The sequence below is a fragment of the Thermobia domestica genome, chromosome 7, assembly GCF_964235325.1.
Source record: "Thermobia domestica chromosome 7, izTheDome1.hap1.1, whole genome shotgun sequence".
Classification (NCBI taxonomy): Eukaryota; Metazoa; Arthropoda; class Insecta; order Zygentoma; family Lepismatidae; genus Thermobia; species Thermobia domestica.
In genome coordinates, this window is record NC_137460.1 from 186,391,972 (window position 1) to 186,412,186 (window position 20,215).

Consider the following 20,215-nt stretch of genomic DNA (forward strand, 5'->3'; position numbering starts at 1 on the left):
TCCATAGTGGTAGTTTTATGTACCTGTCCCAATAGGCATACTAACACAATTGTCAATCTATGTTTGTAAATTGTTTTTCATTTAAAAAAAAACTATTACTGAAACTTGTTTTTTATCTTTTTAGGAATCCTTGTTTCTTAAAAAAGTGGCAACAACAATCTACTCAACCAAGGATTGTTTCAATTTACTGTACGTACCATGTGGCCACGTCAACTGAATTGAAATGAAATGAAATCTTTAAGCATTACGTTCCACGGTTATGCCGGTTAGGCTAAAAGGAGACGGTGATAATGAGAAATGAATGAAATGGTGGAATGAACAACGTGGGAGGAAACGGAAGAACCCCGAGGAAACCCACGCACACGGTGTTTGTCCACCAGAAAGTTCACTTGGCACGAGCTGGGATCGGACCAGGGATCCCATGCACAAGAGGTGAACGCTCTACAACTGAGCCACCGCAAGCCCTTGATCAATTTCTTAATCATATACTTTTTTTTTTTTAACGTTATTGTGTATCTAGCTTGAAAAACAGCAATAAAACCATTTCTAATCATTACGCTTATTTAATTGACGATAAGATCCCAGTCTCCATCCAGATTATCTTTCTCCGAAATTACGGCGAAATTGTTGCCGTGCAAAACTCACAGAATCAGCATTCTTGAAGCAGTTTTCCAACACAAACACTTGATGATCATCACTCCACTTCATATTCACAACTAGCTTGTGCTAATCACCGTCAGATAACTTGAGTGTCGTCTGCGAATATAGCGCGCATGATGGCCAATTCAACATGTTTCATATCATACTGCCGGATCCTGTAGATTCAATAGGGACGAAAGAGGATTATCATGAAGTGCGCAATATCTTGACCTCTATTTTCATTACTATAAGGTATTTGATCTATGCCACACACATGGCTTATAAAAGTATAGCATAGACAAAATAAGCAAATATAATAGCAATATTAGAATCTGCTTTCATCATGCTACGCTATATTGAAATAAACTATTGAAGGTAATATAATTATTTAGCCAAGAGAAATCAGAAAGATATCAGTAGAATAGTTTAAACTCCGCATAGTTTTGCGTCTCACTAAGCCCACTACATCCATCAACAGCACAAATTGTGGCTCTTCATAAAGCAAACAAAAACAATGACTTACAACTTACTCAACTGTTTATTTATTTATTTAACGAACTTCAAAACACAACCTGCGAGACCAATTTACGCTAGAATCATTAACTATCAGCAAATATGGGAAAGAAAGTCGGCCGGAGCCTATTTAGAGATATCTTTGCAGCATTAACTTGGAACTGAAGAAAAGTCTCCTAGAACCTCAGTCACGATGGTCAGCTACGATTTCGGAGCGGGACGTCTCCGATTGAGAAGCAAGAATGCTAATCACTAACGACGACTAGAAAAATTACTAAGCTATGACCATCTCAACGTACATGGGTAACACTGAATTAGACGCTCTAACTAATGCTCAAATGAAATAATTGGTAAGAAATCAGTGTTCACTTAACAGCTTTTGAATTACTCCATGTTATATCTCTATATTTTTAACAGTTATTTACTGCGGGTTTTATCCTTCTCTTTTTAGTATTTTCACCTCTCTGGATACCTGCTTGGATTCTGAGCTGCTACATATTCATTATGCAACATTTTGGAATGGCTTTCCAGATAGGAAACTATGACACATAACCATACAATCTCGACGTCATCCAATAGTCATTGCTTTCTTGGCTTTCTTCCAAGCTCCAACAATGAGGCATTTGTTTGTTACAACTATCATGCAAATATCTTTATTTTATTTTTTTATGCCCACTTCCGTTTCTTTGTCCCAACCATTTATATGTTATGGGAGGTAAAATTGAGCTTTGTTATTGATTGGTGTAAATAGCTAATATCTATGTGCATATTATGATATTATTTGATGTTTAAAAAGCTTTCGAACGAAAGTTATGCCTTTCTCTGAAACTATTTTGCTCTTCTCAAAAGTTACGCTTTCTATTTCGAGTACTATTGTCACCATACTCACTATCAGTTTCTCGAAACTACCCTGCGTAATAGTATCCCTCGACACACATATTTCAACTGTCTCAGTATCCATTTACTACTAGTCACTGTCCAGCACCATCATCAGCATTTCCCCCAATTACTACTCAGTACAGTCACTGTACAAGAATGAAGTGATGGAACAATTGCTTCTGGTTCTGATTGTAGAGTAAAATTTTTCATTCTTTTCATTTATTTTTCTAACTAAACAATATTCACCGTTAGAGTGATCCTAATGTAAACAAAGTGCAATTGTATTCCTCCGCCATCCCTGCAAATATACGAACCGACCACATAGGTTTGTTTTGATTCTATCACTCTAATAGTAAACACGGTTTAGGGAGTTTATATATAGCCTACTTTCAAGCCAGTTTACAATAACCGGTGGTCTTCTATCTTACCTCAGTTGATTCCTATTCTGAGACTTCTTTCCATTGGAGCTTTTACATGGACCACCACTTTCGGCATTTTCATTTAGCATGGATGAATCTTCCGACGACTCTGCATCGGTATTCCAATTTTCCTCGCCTTCCAGACAAAAATCTTCCAATAAGTCTTCTTTTTTAATATAGATAGCTTCTGTTTGTGGAGCAGCCACGTTAGAATCACAAGAATCTAAAGACTGAGAGGGTACTTTCGATAAGCTTTCGTGTTCCTGTTGCGACAATGTTTTAGAAAGAATTGTTTCTTCTTTTGCTCCTTTGTCAGAAATTGAAGACATATGTTCATTAATCGTTTCCTCGGCCCGGTCAAAATCTTCATCAAAAAACTCATCCTTTATTTTGGTATTGATAGCGATGAATTCCAATTGATTTTCCATTATAGGTGCCTTTTGCTCTTACGTCATCATTCGAAAATATATTGGTCACAGCAACACACAGACAGCCTAAAAGAGACAGAAAATTAACACATAAACTGTGCCAAAGTTATCAATACTGGCTGAAATAACGTGCAAAACAAAACTACAATATAACATATTAACTAAAATATGCGTGTATGTTTTCACTATAATATTAGATTGATTCATTTATATTGAGCTCGTAAGCGCAACTGTACTGCGCATGCGCAGCCCATCGCCTGAGACTGCCATGAGGCAAGTAACAGTATCTTGTTAGTTACGTAGTAGAGCAGTGTGGCCAAGCGTAGTCTGATGCCGCCAAAATTAAACAGATTCTGGGGAGGGTTCATCGTGGTTCTTTCCAATACTAAGTTCACAGCGTCGCGCATCGTAGAAACGTATAGGTCCTGCCACTGTGAATCGTACTATATTGAAATATGCGGCACAGAGTCTTAAACACACCACATCGACGCGAGCAGCTAGAAACAGGCTTCCCATGAATTCGACCTCGTCGCAATTCCGTGTGGTTCGGCGTATGGGGACCTCCGAAAACCCCATACATAGTGTGTGATGGCCAGCAAATGTGGCACACCGCATGCGACAACCAAGCGCGTCATTCACTAGGATTTACGCCTCAAGGTCGTTCGCAACAACAGGGTTACTCCTCGAAACCGTGTCATGTTCCGTTGAGTGAAAAAGGACCTGCAGAAGGATGTATGAACGTGATCTCGCGAGTGATCGGTGGAAGTTTGTTGTTACCCTTGATGATTCATCTTAAGATTTACCTCACAAACTGTGGTAAATTTCGTGCCATTACATACAAACATGTTGATGCCACGGGCTGAACCCACAATTCATGATTGTCGCCAGTTTTTAAGTACAGAGGCAAACAGTCTCTGAAAGACGGAGTGAAACGTCAAATCAATGCTGCGTACTACCAGACTATGTCCTGATTGAAATGCATCATCATGAAATCCCAGCACTGTACAGACAAGACGTGAATCAGGCTGAACTGCACCAAGACAAGGCATCCAGCCACACAGCAGAAACATCGCTGGAATTCTATCACAGTATGGAACAGGAAACTGGAATTATGGCAGTAACTTTTTCTGACATTCCTGTCAAGAGTCCAGATATCAGTCCAATGGACTATTGTACTTTTGGACTCCTCCAGCGGCACCTGTCCCTCGTCGCGTTCGCACAGTCTTTGGCTGTGGAAAGCCTGTAGAGAGAAGTGGAATGTAATATCCGTAATCCAGTGCAATGCAGAGTCCTGCAATTGAAACTCCGATACCGGGCAATAATCAGTAGAAGTGGCCTGCAGATCGAACATAACCGATGGTATTTGGTTGGGTTATTTTGAGTTTAGCGTCCCTTTCAGCAAGAGGCTATATGAGACGGGACCTACTGATTAACGTGGAATTCGAACCACATGAGCTCCCGCTGGGCATCGAACCAGGGTCTCCCACGCCAAAGGCGCGTACGCCGATGGTATTTGGCTCAATATAAATAAATCAACCTTTGTATTAACTAAATTAGCCTTGTGAATGATCTCTGGGAAAGGATTTGTGTCTATTTTTACAAAATCTTCGCAATTAATTTTGTCCAAGTTTGTTTGAATATTCTTTCTGATTCACAATGATGAATGGGTGGAATAACTGTGAAGAAGACATAATATAACCATTATTTCTCACTCGAATCAATTTTAAAAGAAGCTGACAAACAAAAGTGAGGTAAATATTAGGATTAAAACAGACAAAACTATGGAAGGTACGTAAAATTATTATTGTTTCTTTATTATATGTAATTTCTTTCTTACACATATAATTTGCGTATATAACATGAAAACTTTAACGTACACAGAACGGTAATTCAAACTACGAATATGAAACACATACTGAGGTTACGAAATTACAGGGAGAAATAATTATATGGAAGCCATTACTGAAAGAGAATATCGTTCTAAATTCTTCGAAGGAAGGATTTTAAGAGCAACCGAAAGAAATATTTTCCAACAAGATGTATGTGAACACGTGTTCATCAAATTACAACTGCTATAGAGATTCAATTGAATTTAATTAAATAGCTTTCATTTACACTAGCATCAGTGGTTGGTGTCGTTCCGCTCTAGGGAGTAGCACTGCTGTACAATTGCAAATGCACATAGCAACTAACAATAATGCACATAGGTAGTTCCAGAACAATTCCTTAAAAAAAAAAAAAAAAAAAAAAAAATCCGACAGTGGAATAATTCATTGAAAGGTAGAATCAAAAGACGGATTGAGTAGTTGGATTTGGTTAATGGATAGAAACAGACAAAATCAATATTTCAGATCAAGAAGAGCAAATCATCCATTGCACGTTTGGAAAATTCAAGATTGCTAATAAAACTCTAGCTGATGAAAGCAGTATATATATTTTAAGAGTATATATCTGTGTTACAGTTTCGGCTATGTAACATAGCCTTCTTTAGACACATTATGAGAGAAATATCCAATTTTGACAGCTTATATAATTGGATATTGGACAAAATTGGATATTTCTCTCATAATGTGTCAGAAGAAGCCTATGTTACATAGCCGAAATTGTATCACAGATATATATACTATTAATATACAGCGTGACCACAGAAACAGTACCTGATTTTAAAGTGCCATATAGTTAACATTTAATTGAATATTTACATGAAAATTTGTAGAGAGCTCAGTAAACTCAAAGTATTTTCCCATCTATCTTTTCAGAATCCTAGTTCTGACCAGGGTAGCTAGAGGGCAGTAACATCGAAAATGGCGTTCACCCCACAGCAACGAAGCTGGTGCGTTTTACAATTTGCAAAAACAAACAGTTTTGTGAGAGTGCAGCGTGATTTCAAACGACAATTTAATACTGATCCAATCCATTGTGAAGTGGCATAGAACGTTTATTGAGACGGGGTGCGTTTGTGATCAAAGAAAAGGACATTTAGGGCGACGTCCAGTCTCCGAGGAAACTGTGGAGCGCGTAAGAGCAGCCTTCGTACACAGCCACAGAAGTCTACACGTAAAGCTAGCAGAGAGTTACAGATGCCACAAACAACAGTAAGCAAGATCTTACGTAAGCGTTTGCGGTGTTACCCGTACCGACTGCAGTGGTTCAGAAGTTATACCCACAAGACAACGTAAAGCGCCGTGAGTTCTGTGAGACTATGACAAATTTCATGGAGGACGACGAAAACTTTCTGACGAAGATCATTTTCAGCAATGAGGCGACATTTCACTTAAGTGGAAAGGTGAATAGACACAATGTAAGGATATGGGGAACCCGGAATCCTCATGCAACTGTAAATGTGGAACGTGACTTACCGAAAATCAATGTTTTTTGTGCAGTATCAGAGCGTCAGGTGCACGGTCCGTTCTTCTTTCAGAAACAAACAATTACAGGTGAAAGTTACTTAGCATTGCTACGTAACTGGTTGATTCCGCAACTTAGTAATGCAGAGATAGACGACTTCGTTCTACAACAAGATGGAGCGCCGCCACACTGGCATCGTGCTATACGCAGGTTTCTAAACGAGAACCTCCCAAACCGATGGATAGGGCGCTCTGGAGTCAATGATCAAGTTCTTTGCAAGTGGCCTCCAAGATCACCTGACCTCACTGTTTGTGACTTCTTTCTGTGGGGATTTGTGAAGACAAAGTGTATGCACCTCCACCACCCGCAACTCTGAACGATCTCCAAGAACGCATCAGTGATGCTGTCAACTCCATCACACCGGATATGCTTCACAACGTGTGGTTGGAGCTAGATTACCGCCTCGATATTTCTCGCGTTACAGGTGGCGCGTACATCGAGTGTTTGTGATTTCAATTATTGCTACAAAAACTTTTTGAGTTTATGTATCACTGTTCAAAATTTTAGCAAAATATTCCTTCGCATATTAAATTTACACTAATTTGAAACCTGGGACTGTTTCTGTGTTCACCCTGTATATACTGCTTTCGTCAGTTGGAGTTTTATTAGCAATCAAGAGGAGATTGTACGACGAAAGAAGCACATAATGAAAGGAATAAAATGAACCTACGTACTTTGCATCCATTTTATTTATATATCAAGTTGCAATAATTTCGACATTTTTACTAAGTTTCTGGTGTCTATCTAAGCGTACGTCTCCTACAAGTCAAATATCAATTAGACCACCCACATTTTAGTTATTGGGTTCTTTCATATATGGAATCGAAACACTTACTTTCCCCAAAATCCCATCAATTTGAATACATCAGTTCGTAGCAAGAATTATTTCTAGAAGCCCTTTGACCTTTCTTATTTTATATGGTTGAATGATCAGCTTAAGTACCAGTAATTAATCCAGTGATAGTGTAGTGCTTGAATAATTTTTGTAGTGTGAAGTAGGATTCGATTCTATATGTGTAAGAACCCAGTACCTGAAATGGAGGTGATCAACTTGATATTTGACTTCTAGGAGACGTGTGAATAGATAAACTGCAACTTGACGTAAAAATAAGAATACGCATGGTATGTTGATGTTATTTTTTTTATTACTATTAAGTGCGTATTACACAAAATGAAAACCTTTATTTTTTAAACATATAATGAACTACTGTGTATGTCTAGAAGCAATCAAACCTTTTTTCCTTTATTTTCAAGCGACGAAAGAAGAGAAAAAATAGTATGGTGATCGTGAAAAAGTCGAATTTGAGATTTCAACAGATTTACACGTTTCATGGCCCATAGATACCGAAAAAGTGATTTTTCGACACCCATTCGTCCTGATGTACATTCGCCTAGAGGCCATACTGTTCGACGTATCTCAACACAGTTTTAACCTTAAGGTTTTTACGTTATTCTAGAGAGGAATTTTTAAAAATGTTTTTCCTACCCGTAAATATAATGGTTATTTACCGAAGGGTGAAAATAAATGAAAAATGTGATTATCTCAAAAGCGAACCTAACGATAGATAAGTTTTTTAACAACAAACCCATAGTGTGGTGTAAGTCACTTCTCTGGGAAAATCGAGAAGGGGTAGTTCGTTCTTGAGGGGTGAGATTTTTCGGACGATTTTCTTAAGAGCGACTCAGACTAGTTTGCTTATATTTTGTTCATATTTCACAAAATATAATAATAATAATAATAATAATATTCCACGAAATTTACTCAAAAGTGACAATTTTTCAACGCAATGTGATGAAAATTCTCATTTTTGAGAAAACAAACCACCACGAATTTTTGAAATTTTACATGCGAGCTCCAAACGGTATCTACGGGTGAAGTGAATAGTGTGGAAAGAGTGTTGCGCATATGTTAAATGAGAATTCAGAAATCGCTGGAAAGTATCTCCAACTAATGTACACTCCTGTCCAAAATTATTGTCGCATATCTATAAATATGTTGTAGGAATATAATTTGATAACGAATTTGCCCCGTATTTCTTACATTTTTAGTATGTGTATAATCGGCAAAAACATGTATGTAACACATTTCATGTCAAAAGAACGGTAAATAAGAACAATAAAACTTTCTTGTCCATTTAGCAACATTTTGTTTCACTCATACTAATTTTCGTATTTATAATTCTTTCCCTATGAAATTTACCACAGATATTCATTTCCCGATTACACACATAGTATCAGTATTAAAAGTATCCTACAAAATCATTATCCTACAAGAAGACAGTTATAGATATGCGACAATCATTTTGGACATGAGTGTACATATCAGTTTCGAATGTTGATGTGGAGGGGGGCTCTCTCTTCTTACAATGACATACTTACCGACAAAAGAACAAATTTAACACTAGAAAACATTGAAACAATGCTTAAGTGTTATTTGCATAAGTAAACTGTGAACACTAAAGTTATTTTTTTCTATTAATGTTCTCTCTGTGTGTGTTTTTTTTTTTTTTTTTTTTTTTTTTTTTTTTTGTCTTTAAATGATACTTTCATTCAGTGAGGATGCTTAGTGTTATTTTTCAAAAACTCAAATATTGTTTGACATAGTCATGCATAAGCTCATATCATGGTGATTGATGAGTGGAAATTAAGGTGAAATGAAAGGTAACTAATTGTAATTGCCAAGGAAAATACTGTTCTTACATTGAATTTTTATTTACGATTTTATCCCGCTGCACGCGTATTTTTTATAACGAAATTGCGAATTTTTATTTACCACAAAATTGTGTCTCTAATAATCTGACAATGTAGCGTAACTTATTTGCTTTGAAAGAATCTACAAGGAGTAGTTTTTTTCACTAATAACTGTAGCACATCATGATTTAGTTTAAGGAATTCGAGCGAGAAAGTTTAGTGCAATGGCCCATATCTTTTATTGTTTCTGTGTCCTTTGCATGTAATTAACAAGTTCGAAATATTACAATCTATCTTTGTACACTTCTATTTATTTTCTCCCTCCTCTACCAAAATATACTTTGCAATAGTTGATAAAAGTACTTTGACTAGTTTGGCTGAGAGAACTATACGAGTATACGAACTCAGAATTAATTAATTAATCGGAACAAGAAGAAAACACGAATTCATGTTTGGAAGAATCAAATTAGAATATCAGAGATGTCAGAATCATACAACTTACCAGACTAAAGGATTCGATGCGGAGAAACGAAATCTACTTTGATAGGGATTGAAAGGCTTCAAAACAGCCTATCACTACATTACAAGCTAGCATTGCATCTACTCTACGTCAAGGCAGGATGAAGTTGAAAGGCTCACGGAGAAGGCCGTTCGTAGGGAGCAGGTCAGCAATCACATATATGCACATTGAAGACTTTTTTATTTTATTTTCTAGATTTGTTCATTTTCCACAGTTGAAAGTGGATGGAAAATAATGTCATCTTTCGTTCCAAAATTGTAAGGATAGGTAACTTGGCAAGAGTCAGTACCATTTGATTATGAAGTTTGGAAGATGTTACGATCAAGGTGAATTCTATGATTTCGACTAGATTATATTATTGTTTGTGATCAATGAAGGGTGTAACTTACAAGGAGAAGGCACACTTTGGCAAGTGAACTTCGGAGCTATTTTTTGCGAGGTGGTAGTGCACATTTAAAGAGTTAATATTACAAACTGGGAGAGCACAATGGACAAAAATGACGGAGAAAAACCGTCTTAAAGTTTTCTACTCGACGCATATATCATACGACGCGCAAACTTATCAAGTGACGGCGTGGCAGAGTGAGAAGAATCAGCGACTCAAGTGCAAAGGGTCCCGGGTTCGATTCACGTTCGAGTCATCGGTTTTTTTTTTTTTTGCTTCAACCAATAAAGTAGGCATTTGTAGCTATAAGTAAAATATTAATTCACCAAATGTTTATAATGAATAAAACAATAGAAATTTTCAATCACTTGTACATTCTTTTGATGTTCCATGTTAACTAGGAACAAAATATTATTGTTAATGCAGTCGTTGTGTAAAAAATGTTCTTGAAGCTTCATGTTTACATCTGCTGACAGTGTGAGAATTACAAGGGGAATGAGGGGGAAATCTGCTTTGGTTATAGCAACATCCAGTATTAGCAAAGGGGATTTTCCCCCTCAACTCCTTTGTAAATCGCACACTGTCAACAGATGTAGACACGAATCGTCAAGAACATTTATTACACGACGGCCCGATGTATTTTTATGAATATGTATTTTCATATGTATTTTTTATTGTTACATGTATTGTTGTATGTATTTTTTATGAATGCCCCCCCCAAATTTACAGAGAAATCGGCGCCGTTGACTGTCGTAACCATAATACAACTCGTGATATCAGTATATTTACGGAATAGATGCTAGTTAACATGGAACATTGAAAGAATTTACAAGTGATTTTAAAATTTCTATTGTTTTATTCATTATAAACATATGGTGAATTAATATTTTATTTATAGTTACAAATGGTTACTTTATTAGTTGAAGCAAAAAACAAGGACTGACTCGAACGGGAATCGAACTCAGGACTCTTTGCATATGAGTTGCACACTTTACTCACTCTGCCACGCCATCACTTGATAAATTTGCGCGTCGAACAGTATATGTGGCGAGTAAAAATCTTTTGAAGACGGTTTTCTTCCATATTTTTGCCCATTGCGCTCTCCCAGTTTGGAATATTAACTCTCTAAATGTGCTCTACCTCCTCGCAAAAAATGGCCCCGAAGTTCACTTACCAAGTCTGCCTTCTCCTTGTTAGTGAAATAGCAGGAAATGCTTTACCAAAGGAAAAGTAATTTTATAACTATCATTTTACAGCCATAGTGTAAAGCTATGCAGCGCTAGGTGTATGATATCTTGATATCTATATGCACCAACTGCATTACTCTTAAAGTAGATAATGATTTTTTACGTTAAAAATCCTACAATTCTACCATTTTCTTTTCGATGATACCTAGTAAAAACTGCACGGTAAGGTAAGGTATAAATAATTTATTTCATTTCTACTTTATTCCTCAAATTGCAAGCAATTCTTGTGTTCTTATCACGTTACTTTGATTAAGCTGTGTATTCTAAGTAGGAGTAGAATGTTCAAAGTTTCCAGTTATCCGGAAATTTTTGACACTTCCGGTTAACATATAAGGATAAAAGTCAAAATTAACATTTTTATCTTGGGACATTTTATTGATACCGAAAGCCTGCTTCTCGATGTCTCTTTTTTTGAGATGCTAAATTGAATTAAAAAATACCTTGCCGCGTTTATTAGCTTTTGTTTCATGTCAATCAACGTTGAAATCGGAAACGATTAATTTTTACCATTTTCGGTTTGCATATGGGGTTAACAAAAGAGGTGGAACCCGTCCTTGGAATGCTGAATCAATTCCAAAAATCGCTTCTTGATATCTTACTGTTGTTGCTCTCATACCTGTCGACACACGGACGAAAACTTCCGATACTTACGCATACATAGTTTGGAAGTCCATAGTGTACGCAGCCATAGTGTAAAGCTATGCAGCGCTAGGTGTAAGATATCTATATGCACCAACTGCATTACTCTTAAAGTAGATAATGATTTTTCACGTTAAAAACTGTACAATTCTACAGTTTTCTTTTCGATGATACCTAGTAAAAACTGCACGGTAAAAACCGTGCTCAAGCCAAATGCTATGTTCACTTCAGACCGTACAACCATTTTCCTATGATGACGAGACAGAGAGTTCTAGAAACATTGAGAAAAATCGACCTTTTCTTTGAGTTTAACGTCCGACGATTATACTCTGAGGCTAAGGAAGTCAGTGATAATGACAGGATAGTAGTGGTGAAATGAAAAAAAAAAAAAAATGGAGGAAACGGAAGAACCCCGAAAAAAAACACACACACAGCATTTGTTCCCCACAAAATCGATTTGGCAAATATATTATAGACATTGCCTCCATTCCTTCATCATGAGCTGAATTTAAGACAACACTAGGATATATATATATATATGACAGCTTATTTTTTGAAAAGGAGTTTATATATCGGGTTGCGTCTTCTTTATATGAAAGGATTCCGAAATACTCACTTTTGGCATAAAAACTAAGAAACCTTTTCTCTTCCTTTGGGATACACATTTAAATGAAAGTAACATGATAAAAATTCGGCGCGAGGACAGTGTTAGTTACGCTCAAAAATTAATCTCAAATGGTTTAGCCGTTTCTTCATTATCATGTTACACAGGCCCGGACTGGCCAGGCTGGCTACATGGCAATCGCCAACAGCCCCCAGTGCTGAAAGATGAAAAAAAAAAAAAGCCGAATGCTGAACATACAAATTGAAGTGGTATAAAAAACATCAATTTTAAGTTCTTGAAACCATTTGCTGGATTTTAGATACTTAAAATTTTCTTGTAGAGGAGGTGATATTGACACCGTTATTAACGTAAATCAATTGAAAGGGAACATGAAGTAGAAACTCCATAGATTAGTTCTAAAGAGGTTGATAGATATTATTCTGTTTATTGGTAGGCAAGGATTAGCATACAGGGGTGATAAAAATGAAGGAGCTTATTCCCTTGTTTCTGAGAACCACCATGGAAATTTCCTACAGTTAGTATTATTAGTGTCAGAATATGACGCCATTTGAAAATCCCTCGTTGATAAATTCACTACGGAAAGTAAACAGAAAGTGTTGTCTTCTTCGAATAAACATGAAATACGCTGCAAATCAGGAAGACGTCGGGTTGAAAGAGGATCTCTTCTAACTTTTTTGTCCAAAAAATTTATTAATAAAATGGTGAAAATTGTAGCATCACAGGGGAGAAACCTTATTTTGAGAGATCTTAATGAGAATGTTTGGTTTAGTTTTATGGTAGACAGTACTTAAGACATTTTAGTAATACAACAGTTAGCTATTTGTGTTAGATACGTTTTTCAAGAGAAAACCTATGAAAAACTCCTGGAATTGTCTGCCATACAGGATTCGAGTGAAGAATGCATTTACAATGAAGTCGTAAGTAAACTGGAAAAACACGGAATTTCTACATCAAATCTTATTGTTTGCTCTTTCGACGGTTCAGGAAATATGAAAGGATGCTACAAGGTTCTTCAGGCCCATTTCAAAGCTAACAATGCTAATATAATTTACACTTATTGTATGAGCCATGTTTTAAATTTAGTAGTGGCTGACTCAACTATCAATTGTCCTGAAGCAGAAAATTTGTTTGGCCTTGTAGAAGAATCTGCAACTTAATGAACCACTTATACAAGATATCTGTTTCGGAAAAAGGGACAAAGAGGCGTCAAGCAAGGTCAGAAAAATTGTATAGATTACAGAAGATAGGTGCTACACGATGGTGGAGCAAACATAAGGCCCTTCAAGCCATTGTTGATTTTGATTTACAAAAAGATAAATTTCAGTCATGTAAGTTTGCAAACTTCTTTTCAGTTTTATTAGAACTGATAAATGGAAATTTTGATTGCAAAACTAATTTGGCAATGAAAAATTTGAAAATTTGTTTGTAGTATTTGTTTTGTTGGATCTTTTTTCTGTGACGTCATCTGTGTCAGTGTTACTGCACAGCGAAACACTAGATTATTCAAAAGCATGGCATTTGGTAAATAACTTGTTGAGTCATGTAAACCAAAAAAGAATAGATGACAACTTTGAAAAATTTATAAAGAAATTGGATTTTTTTTTTTTAACGAGGACGCCAAAATGGAAACAGAAACCTCTCTTCGAGAAAAAATAATCCCACAAAGGAAAAAACTGAGTAGTGAACTCTTTGAAGATGATAGTAGGCGGATTTCTCCGATTCTAAAATTGAAAACAATATATTTCAATATTTTAGATTCGATTGTAAACAGCATTTCTGACAGATTTATCCGAAACAAGGATATTTTGATTGACTGGTTTTGGTTAGACCCCAAAAAAATATGACGAGATTCTAACCAACGAAGAAATCCTTGAAAATGTGTTTCAGAAAGTCTGCGCACTTACGAAATGCAGTAGATCGAAACTTATACAAGAAGTGAAGCAGTTTGCTGTATATTACTCCACATTTCTACAAACTGAAAGCCCCTCAAAGGCAAAGGAAGATGATGAAAACAGTGAAGATGTTAACGCCGAACAATGTGATGAACTTCTATACGAATACCACAGCCAAGAGAAGAAGTGATCAAAATGTTTATCGTGTGCATTCAAAATTGTTTACGAGCTTTCTTCCCAGTCAGGTCTCTTTCCAAATTTGTATTCAACATTAAAATGTATAATGACTCTACCCAGTACGCAAGCAACTTGCGAGAAGATTTTTCCAAACTAAAAATTGTGAACAATCGCTTAATGTCCTCTATGACCAACGAGATGCTTCCTCCTCTAATACTTATTGCAGTTGAAAGAGACTTGTTTTCAAATATTAACAAAGATCTAGTGACTGATGAAATAGCCAAATCAAGCGACGAACTGAAATTGAAGTTATTAAAATAAGTAGTGTAACGTGAAAACCATTAATCTTCTATTATTGTATTGATTCTTGATCAGTTTTGTGTTCCTAGAAAATATTTCTTACCTTTTCGGAACTTGCAGTTATGGAAATATAGCCTGTGCTATGTAACTATTATCCATTAATAGGCTGAATAGAATAATATCACATTTGTATTTTACGTATGTATGATTTCTTTGGTGTGTAAGAAAACTATATTTTAAATGTAACATTTTAAACTTTGGTTGTGAGTCTGGTTTTAGTGGTAATACGGAAATGGATCATTACAGAAAGTTACTAGCACATTTACATTTTCCTAACAGTGATTTACAATTTAAATGTAAAATAATGTTACAAACAGTTTGGGGGCCCAAGCAGCTATCAGCGTCAGGGGTCCTCGACGTAGCCAGTCCGGCCCTGATATTACTTACAATACAGATGTTACTTGACTTCATATTTATCTTATAGATATAGATATGAATTAGTTTTGGTTTTCTTTAAATTGAAATTTTATTCGAACTCCCTTTCTCGATGACATCTGACTGCTTAATGAAGTAACAGAACAAATACTTTGAAATGGAATACGAAATTACAAGCTGTCTGTCATCACTAGACGAATTAGTGAAATTATTCATCTTACGGAACGAAACCCACAACTGAACAGGTGAGTTAGCCTACAATATCTTACATATTTTCATTGTTGAAGTGCGCAAAAAACAACTTCTACTATTTGATGAGACATGATTGGTACATATGTATGAATTTTCATAAGAAAACTCGTAAAAAGTATCAAACTTTGATTAAACGTTTTTCATCTTTCAGAATAACGCTTATTTCTTGGAAGTGAAATAAGGAAAACGGCATTAACTATTGTACATGATCGTAAGTATACAGGCAGACCACAATAACTCGATAATTGAGACGATGTAATCATTGGAAATTATTACTTTATCTGAAGATTCAATATTGCATTCCATTCATTAGCAACGGTTTATTTAGAATAAATAATTTCTAGCTACTCTCTTCATTTAACTATACAACGACTCTTAATAGTAATTTTTAATTTCAGTTTCATTTTCAATCGGCTATCACTTCAAAAGACATAATTCCGAGTTATTTGCAAATATTAGAGAAACTAGAATGAAGGGGATAATACTAGGAAACATTTTTGGGCCAAACTATTGATTAAAGAATTGACAGAAATAAGTATCTTTCTTTAATAATAATAATAATAATAATAATAATAATAATAATAATAATAATAATAATAATAATAATAATTAAAGCTTTATCGCAGACTACGAGACTTGAACTGATGATCATCGAAAACATGAAACAACGAGAGCTTGCACGCTGACGAAAGAACAATACAGTTAGTTCATAGACACACATGCTATGTGTGGACGTGCGTTGTCCTGTTGAAAGGTACTACCAGGATTCTGTCTTATGGCAACACACGAGAACTCAGGATGTCTGTGTCGTTACCAGAGATGACCTGAAGTCATACGCGATGCCTCCCCACATCATGATGGAAGGAGTAACATTGGTATGTCCTCTCTCTCTTTGGAGGAGCCGTTCTTGCAAACGATGGTACGAACTGAAATTCATGGTTGAAAATGCTACGCTACTGGTCTGCTATCCATGCTTTTCGGGTATGGCACCACACCAAACGGAGCTGCATCTGTTGCGGCGTTAATGGCATCTACGAATGGGATGGCGATTCAGTAATCCGGCTGTTAGTAATCTCTAACCAATGGTGAGGGATGACACGGAGTGTTGTAGTGAGTCAATTAGTTGTACCTGGATACAGGGCGCAATTGTGAAAGGGTTACAATGTGCTTGTGGCACAATGCGCCGACCCTCCCTTGGCGTGGTCAAACTTAGTCGAACTTGAAAGATGCGTGTGGTTTCCCCAAGTCAATCCAATATCAGGCCACTGTAACTTTATAATGCCCCACATGTCTGGGTACTGCACGATTCGACCAGTTGATCATATGCAGATCCACAATGAAGCCCGTTTCAAAATTTCCAAGTGTTGGTAACGTTGCTACTCACGCGTACGAGGCATTGTCCGTGCTCTCTCAGTGTTCAATAACCGCCTGACGCTGCGCACACTACTTATATACCCCTTCATGCCTGATAACACCGTGTCATGGTGACAACACTAATGCACAATTCTATTGACCATTCTAGTCATCGCAAATCACTATAACTCTAAATCATCTGTACCCGCCGAAATGCACTGTAGGAAATTAAGTTGGCCTCAGACCATTCCTTACAGGTGCTTATTTTCATTTTTTGTGAGCCAGTGTATTATTACGAGTATTAATGGAGAATTCAGAATTCAATGCTGTATCTCAAATCGCAGAGGAAAGACAGAAATAGGGTTGCCACTTGTCCCGGAATCGAGATTTGCGTCTCGAAAATATTTCTCGGGACGCTTACATGTCCCGGATTTCAGCGAAGAAGACAGGAAGATAATATTATAGTTTGCTTTTTTCACAGGATTAGGTATAAAATTATTCTCTTCAACTTCTGACGTAAGCAGACATGCGAGTTGTTAGTTTGTTAAAAATAACAAAAATAAAGTAAACATTCAACGAAAGAAGTTCTTTGAAGAGAACAAACGCCGCCCGAACATATTGCCAATGAATTAACCGTTCTTAACAAACGGATACAAGACAAACACACAAAACGTGTGAAAGAAAACATCATGCCTTGCATGAGCTAAACAGACAAAAACCAAAAAAACATTAACTAGGGGGAAAGGGGTAAGTCATGTGCTTACGTTTGCTTAACTAGAGACGAGATGGTCTACTAAAATGACTAAAAATGTGATTACGTAATATTTTAGCAACTCTATCTAATGGAAGAAAGTAAATGAGTATATATAACACTTTTCATCTTAAGCATTTCAAAGGTTCTCGTAATTTTAGTAGTGTCCTATATTTTCATTTTTGAAATATGGCAACTCTTGACAGAAAGCATGTAAAACCAACGAGCTTGACGGAGAACGGGAGAAAGTATAAAAGATTCACGAAGGAAGGCACCAGATAAACACAATTCTGAACCACTGGTTTGGAGTTGTTACATTAGACCTGCTACCCTTAAATATTCATGTCTGGAACTCAGCATAAAACTCAGACCTCTCTTCCGCCTCTTACGTGGTTATTTATCTGATTCTAAGAAAAACTAAATGTAGTATTGAATTACTGAAGTATGCATCGATCGTTTCAAGTGAAACAACATTGAAATGTATCTGTTTTATAAAGTACTACAGCATTATGTTGCACTTCTCTCCAGTATTCGAAAAAAAAAGTTATTAGCGGTATAACAATAACCACACAGATAAGTCCGTTTCCAAAGTCAAATTACTGCTTTTTTTTTTTTTTTTTTTTTTTTTTAAGTTACTAATTCCAAGTTTTAACAATATTTAACTACCATATGAACTGAATTGTATCCCATTCATATTGCCAAAATGAAATATATCACATACTGATTTAACATGCCTATTAAAAGCTAATTTCGGAAATCACTTTACGGTATGTAAACTGAGTATGGAGTGTTTACAGTAGATGAGAACCTTCATTCTATATCGGGCTTATCTAGATCTCCACAGCCAACACAATTCCAAGTTTGAGTTGAGATCTTTCGAAAGTAAATCAGTGACACAATCTGTAAAGTATAGACGATTCTCAAACTTGTGACGTCATATCGCAAAATCAGTATGTGACATCGCAAAGTAAAACGTGATCTTAATAGTATATCATTGGGGCATTTTATAATTAAATACATTGCAATCATATTGCCTCTACGGAAGAAATTACAAATTAATTTCAAAACTCATTACTGAACATCATTTCTTTTCTGGTTCTAAATTGTACAATAATTTGTGAAAAAATTAAGTAGTGTATACGCAGAGCTTGGAGTGTTTATATTAGATCTAGTGCCTTTAAATATTCATGTTAGAAATCGGCATAGAACGAGGACCTCTCAAAATTCCATCTGTTACATGACTGTATATCTCATTTAAAAAATCAGTGTAGTACCGAGTTTCTGAAATTGATTGAGTTTTACGTCCCTTTCAGCAGCGAGGCTATATCAGACGTGGACCTACTGATTAACGTGGAATCCGAACCACATGAGCTCCCGTCGGGAATCGAACCCGGGTCTCCCGTGCCAAAGGCGCGTACGCTAACCGCTTAGCCACGGAGGAGCTCCGAGTTTCTGAAATATTCGAAGAGAAAAACAGCATTGAAATTTATTTTTTTAAATAAATTATTTACAGTATTTTGCTGCACTTCCCTCAACTATTAAAAAAATTGAGTTACCGGTATACTAATGGCTCAAAATACACGGATTAGGATTAGATTTTTGGCCTTTCGGCATCGTTACGTAAAAGGGATGACGTCCCTAGAAAATTACACTACCCGAGGGATTGGGAAAAGAAGGAAGCGACCTACGATTATTGTTAGGTACTATCCTGCCATTTGCGTAGTGTGAATGAGAAAAACCTCTCAGGATGGCTGGTTTGAAAGAGCATTTACACCTTTATCGACTGGAAATCAATCCAGGACTACCCACAAGTATTGAATCACATACGTCAAACCATTATAAGTACTCTACGCACTATTTTTGCTCATACTCTCCGTCGTTAATGCGGCTACCTTAACTCATTTAAATAACATTCTTGCTTTTACTGACCACCTAGCACAAATTGATTTGTGTTTCTAGCAGAGTCGCACTTACGACGTTAAGTCTGAACCCGTATTTATACCAGTCAGCAAAAGTCACCTTTAGTTAAATCTGAACCATGAATGCATCTCGAGAAGGTTCTAGAATGCTGGCTCGTACACATATGTAAAGGTAGGTTAGTACTTCTCTTTATCAAAGCTCAATACTAATTCACACAGTAATACCGAGCGAACGATAGCAAGTACAGGCGGATTAGTAGCTAGGTTGCTTATTTTCTTTATTATAACTCAATAGATGTGGGCAAGTGCTCTAAAACCTCTGCATGAAACGCCTACCCTAAGAAACTTTCTAAACACTACGAGTGAATTTCGTAATGAAATAATTGCATAAAATAGGATAGCATTAACCATCTCTAATGCATATCAGCTTGCATGCATATTATCAATCTATACGCAATTATTTGACAATGAGCTAGAGTGGGAATAGTCCAGAGTGACTTAAAGCAGTTAGAGCAAGAAAAGTGACACAAAATATTTTCTTAATTTGACGAACTATTCTTAATCTACACCAAAATCATTGCTTGCTCTGCGATTTATTTATTGAAAACGTTCTTATGACCGTATACTGTAAACTTATGGTATTTGGGTAAAATTTACATTACACGCTCCAGCTGTGCATCGATGAGTAAGACCGCTTTAAAAGGGTATAGTAAAGCAGGGTAGAGTAGAGAAGAGTAAAATAG

General features: G+C 36.3%; 1 protein-coding gene across 2 annotated transcripts in view; it reads right to left on the reverse strand.

Moving 5' to 3' along the window:
- Positions 1-20,215, reverse strand: part of LOC145690615 (uncharacterized) — a 28,599-nt gene that overhangs the window by 7,667 nt on the left and 717 nt on the right. For both annotated transcript variants that reach the window (XM_081765677.1, XM_081765676.1), the window contains exon 2: positions 2,460-2,944. In XM_081765677.1, coding sequence (XP_081621803.1) covers positions 2,460-2,878 — 419 coding nt within the window. In that variant the 5' untranslated portion in view covers positions 2,879-2,944. The remainder of the gene's footprint in view (positions 1-2,459; positions 2,945-20,215) is intronic.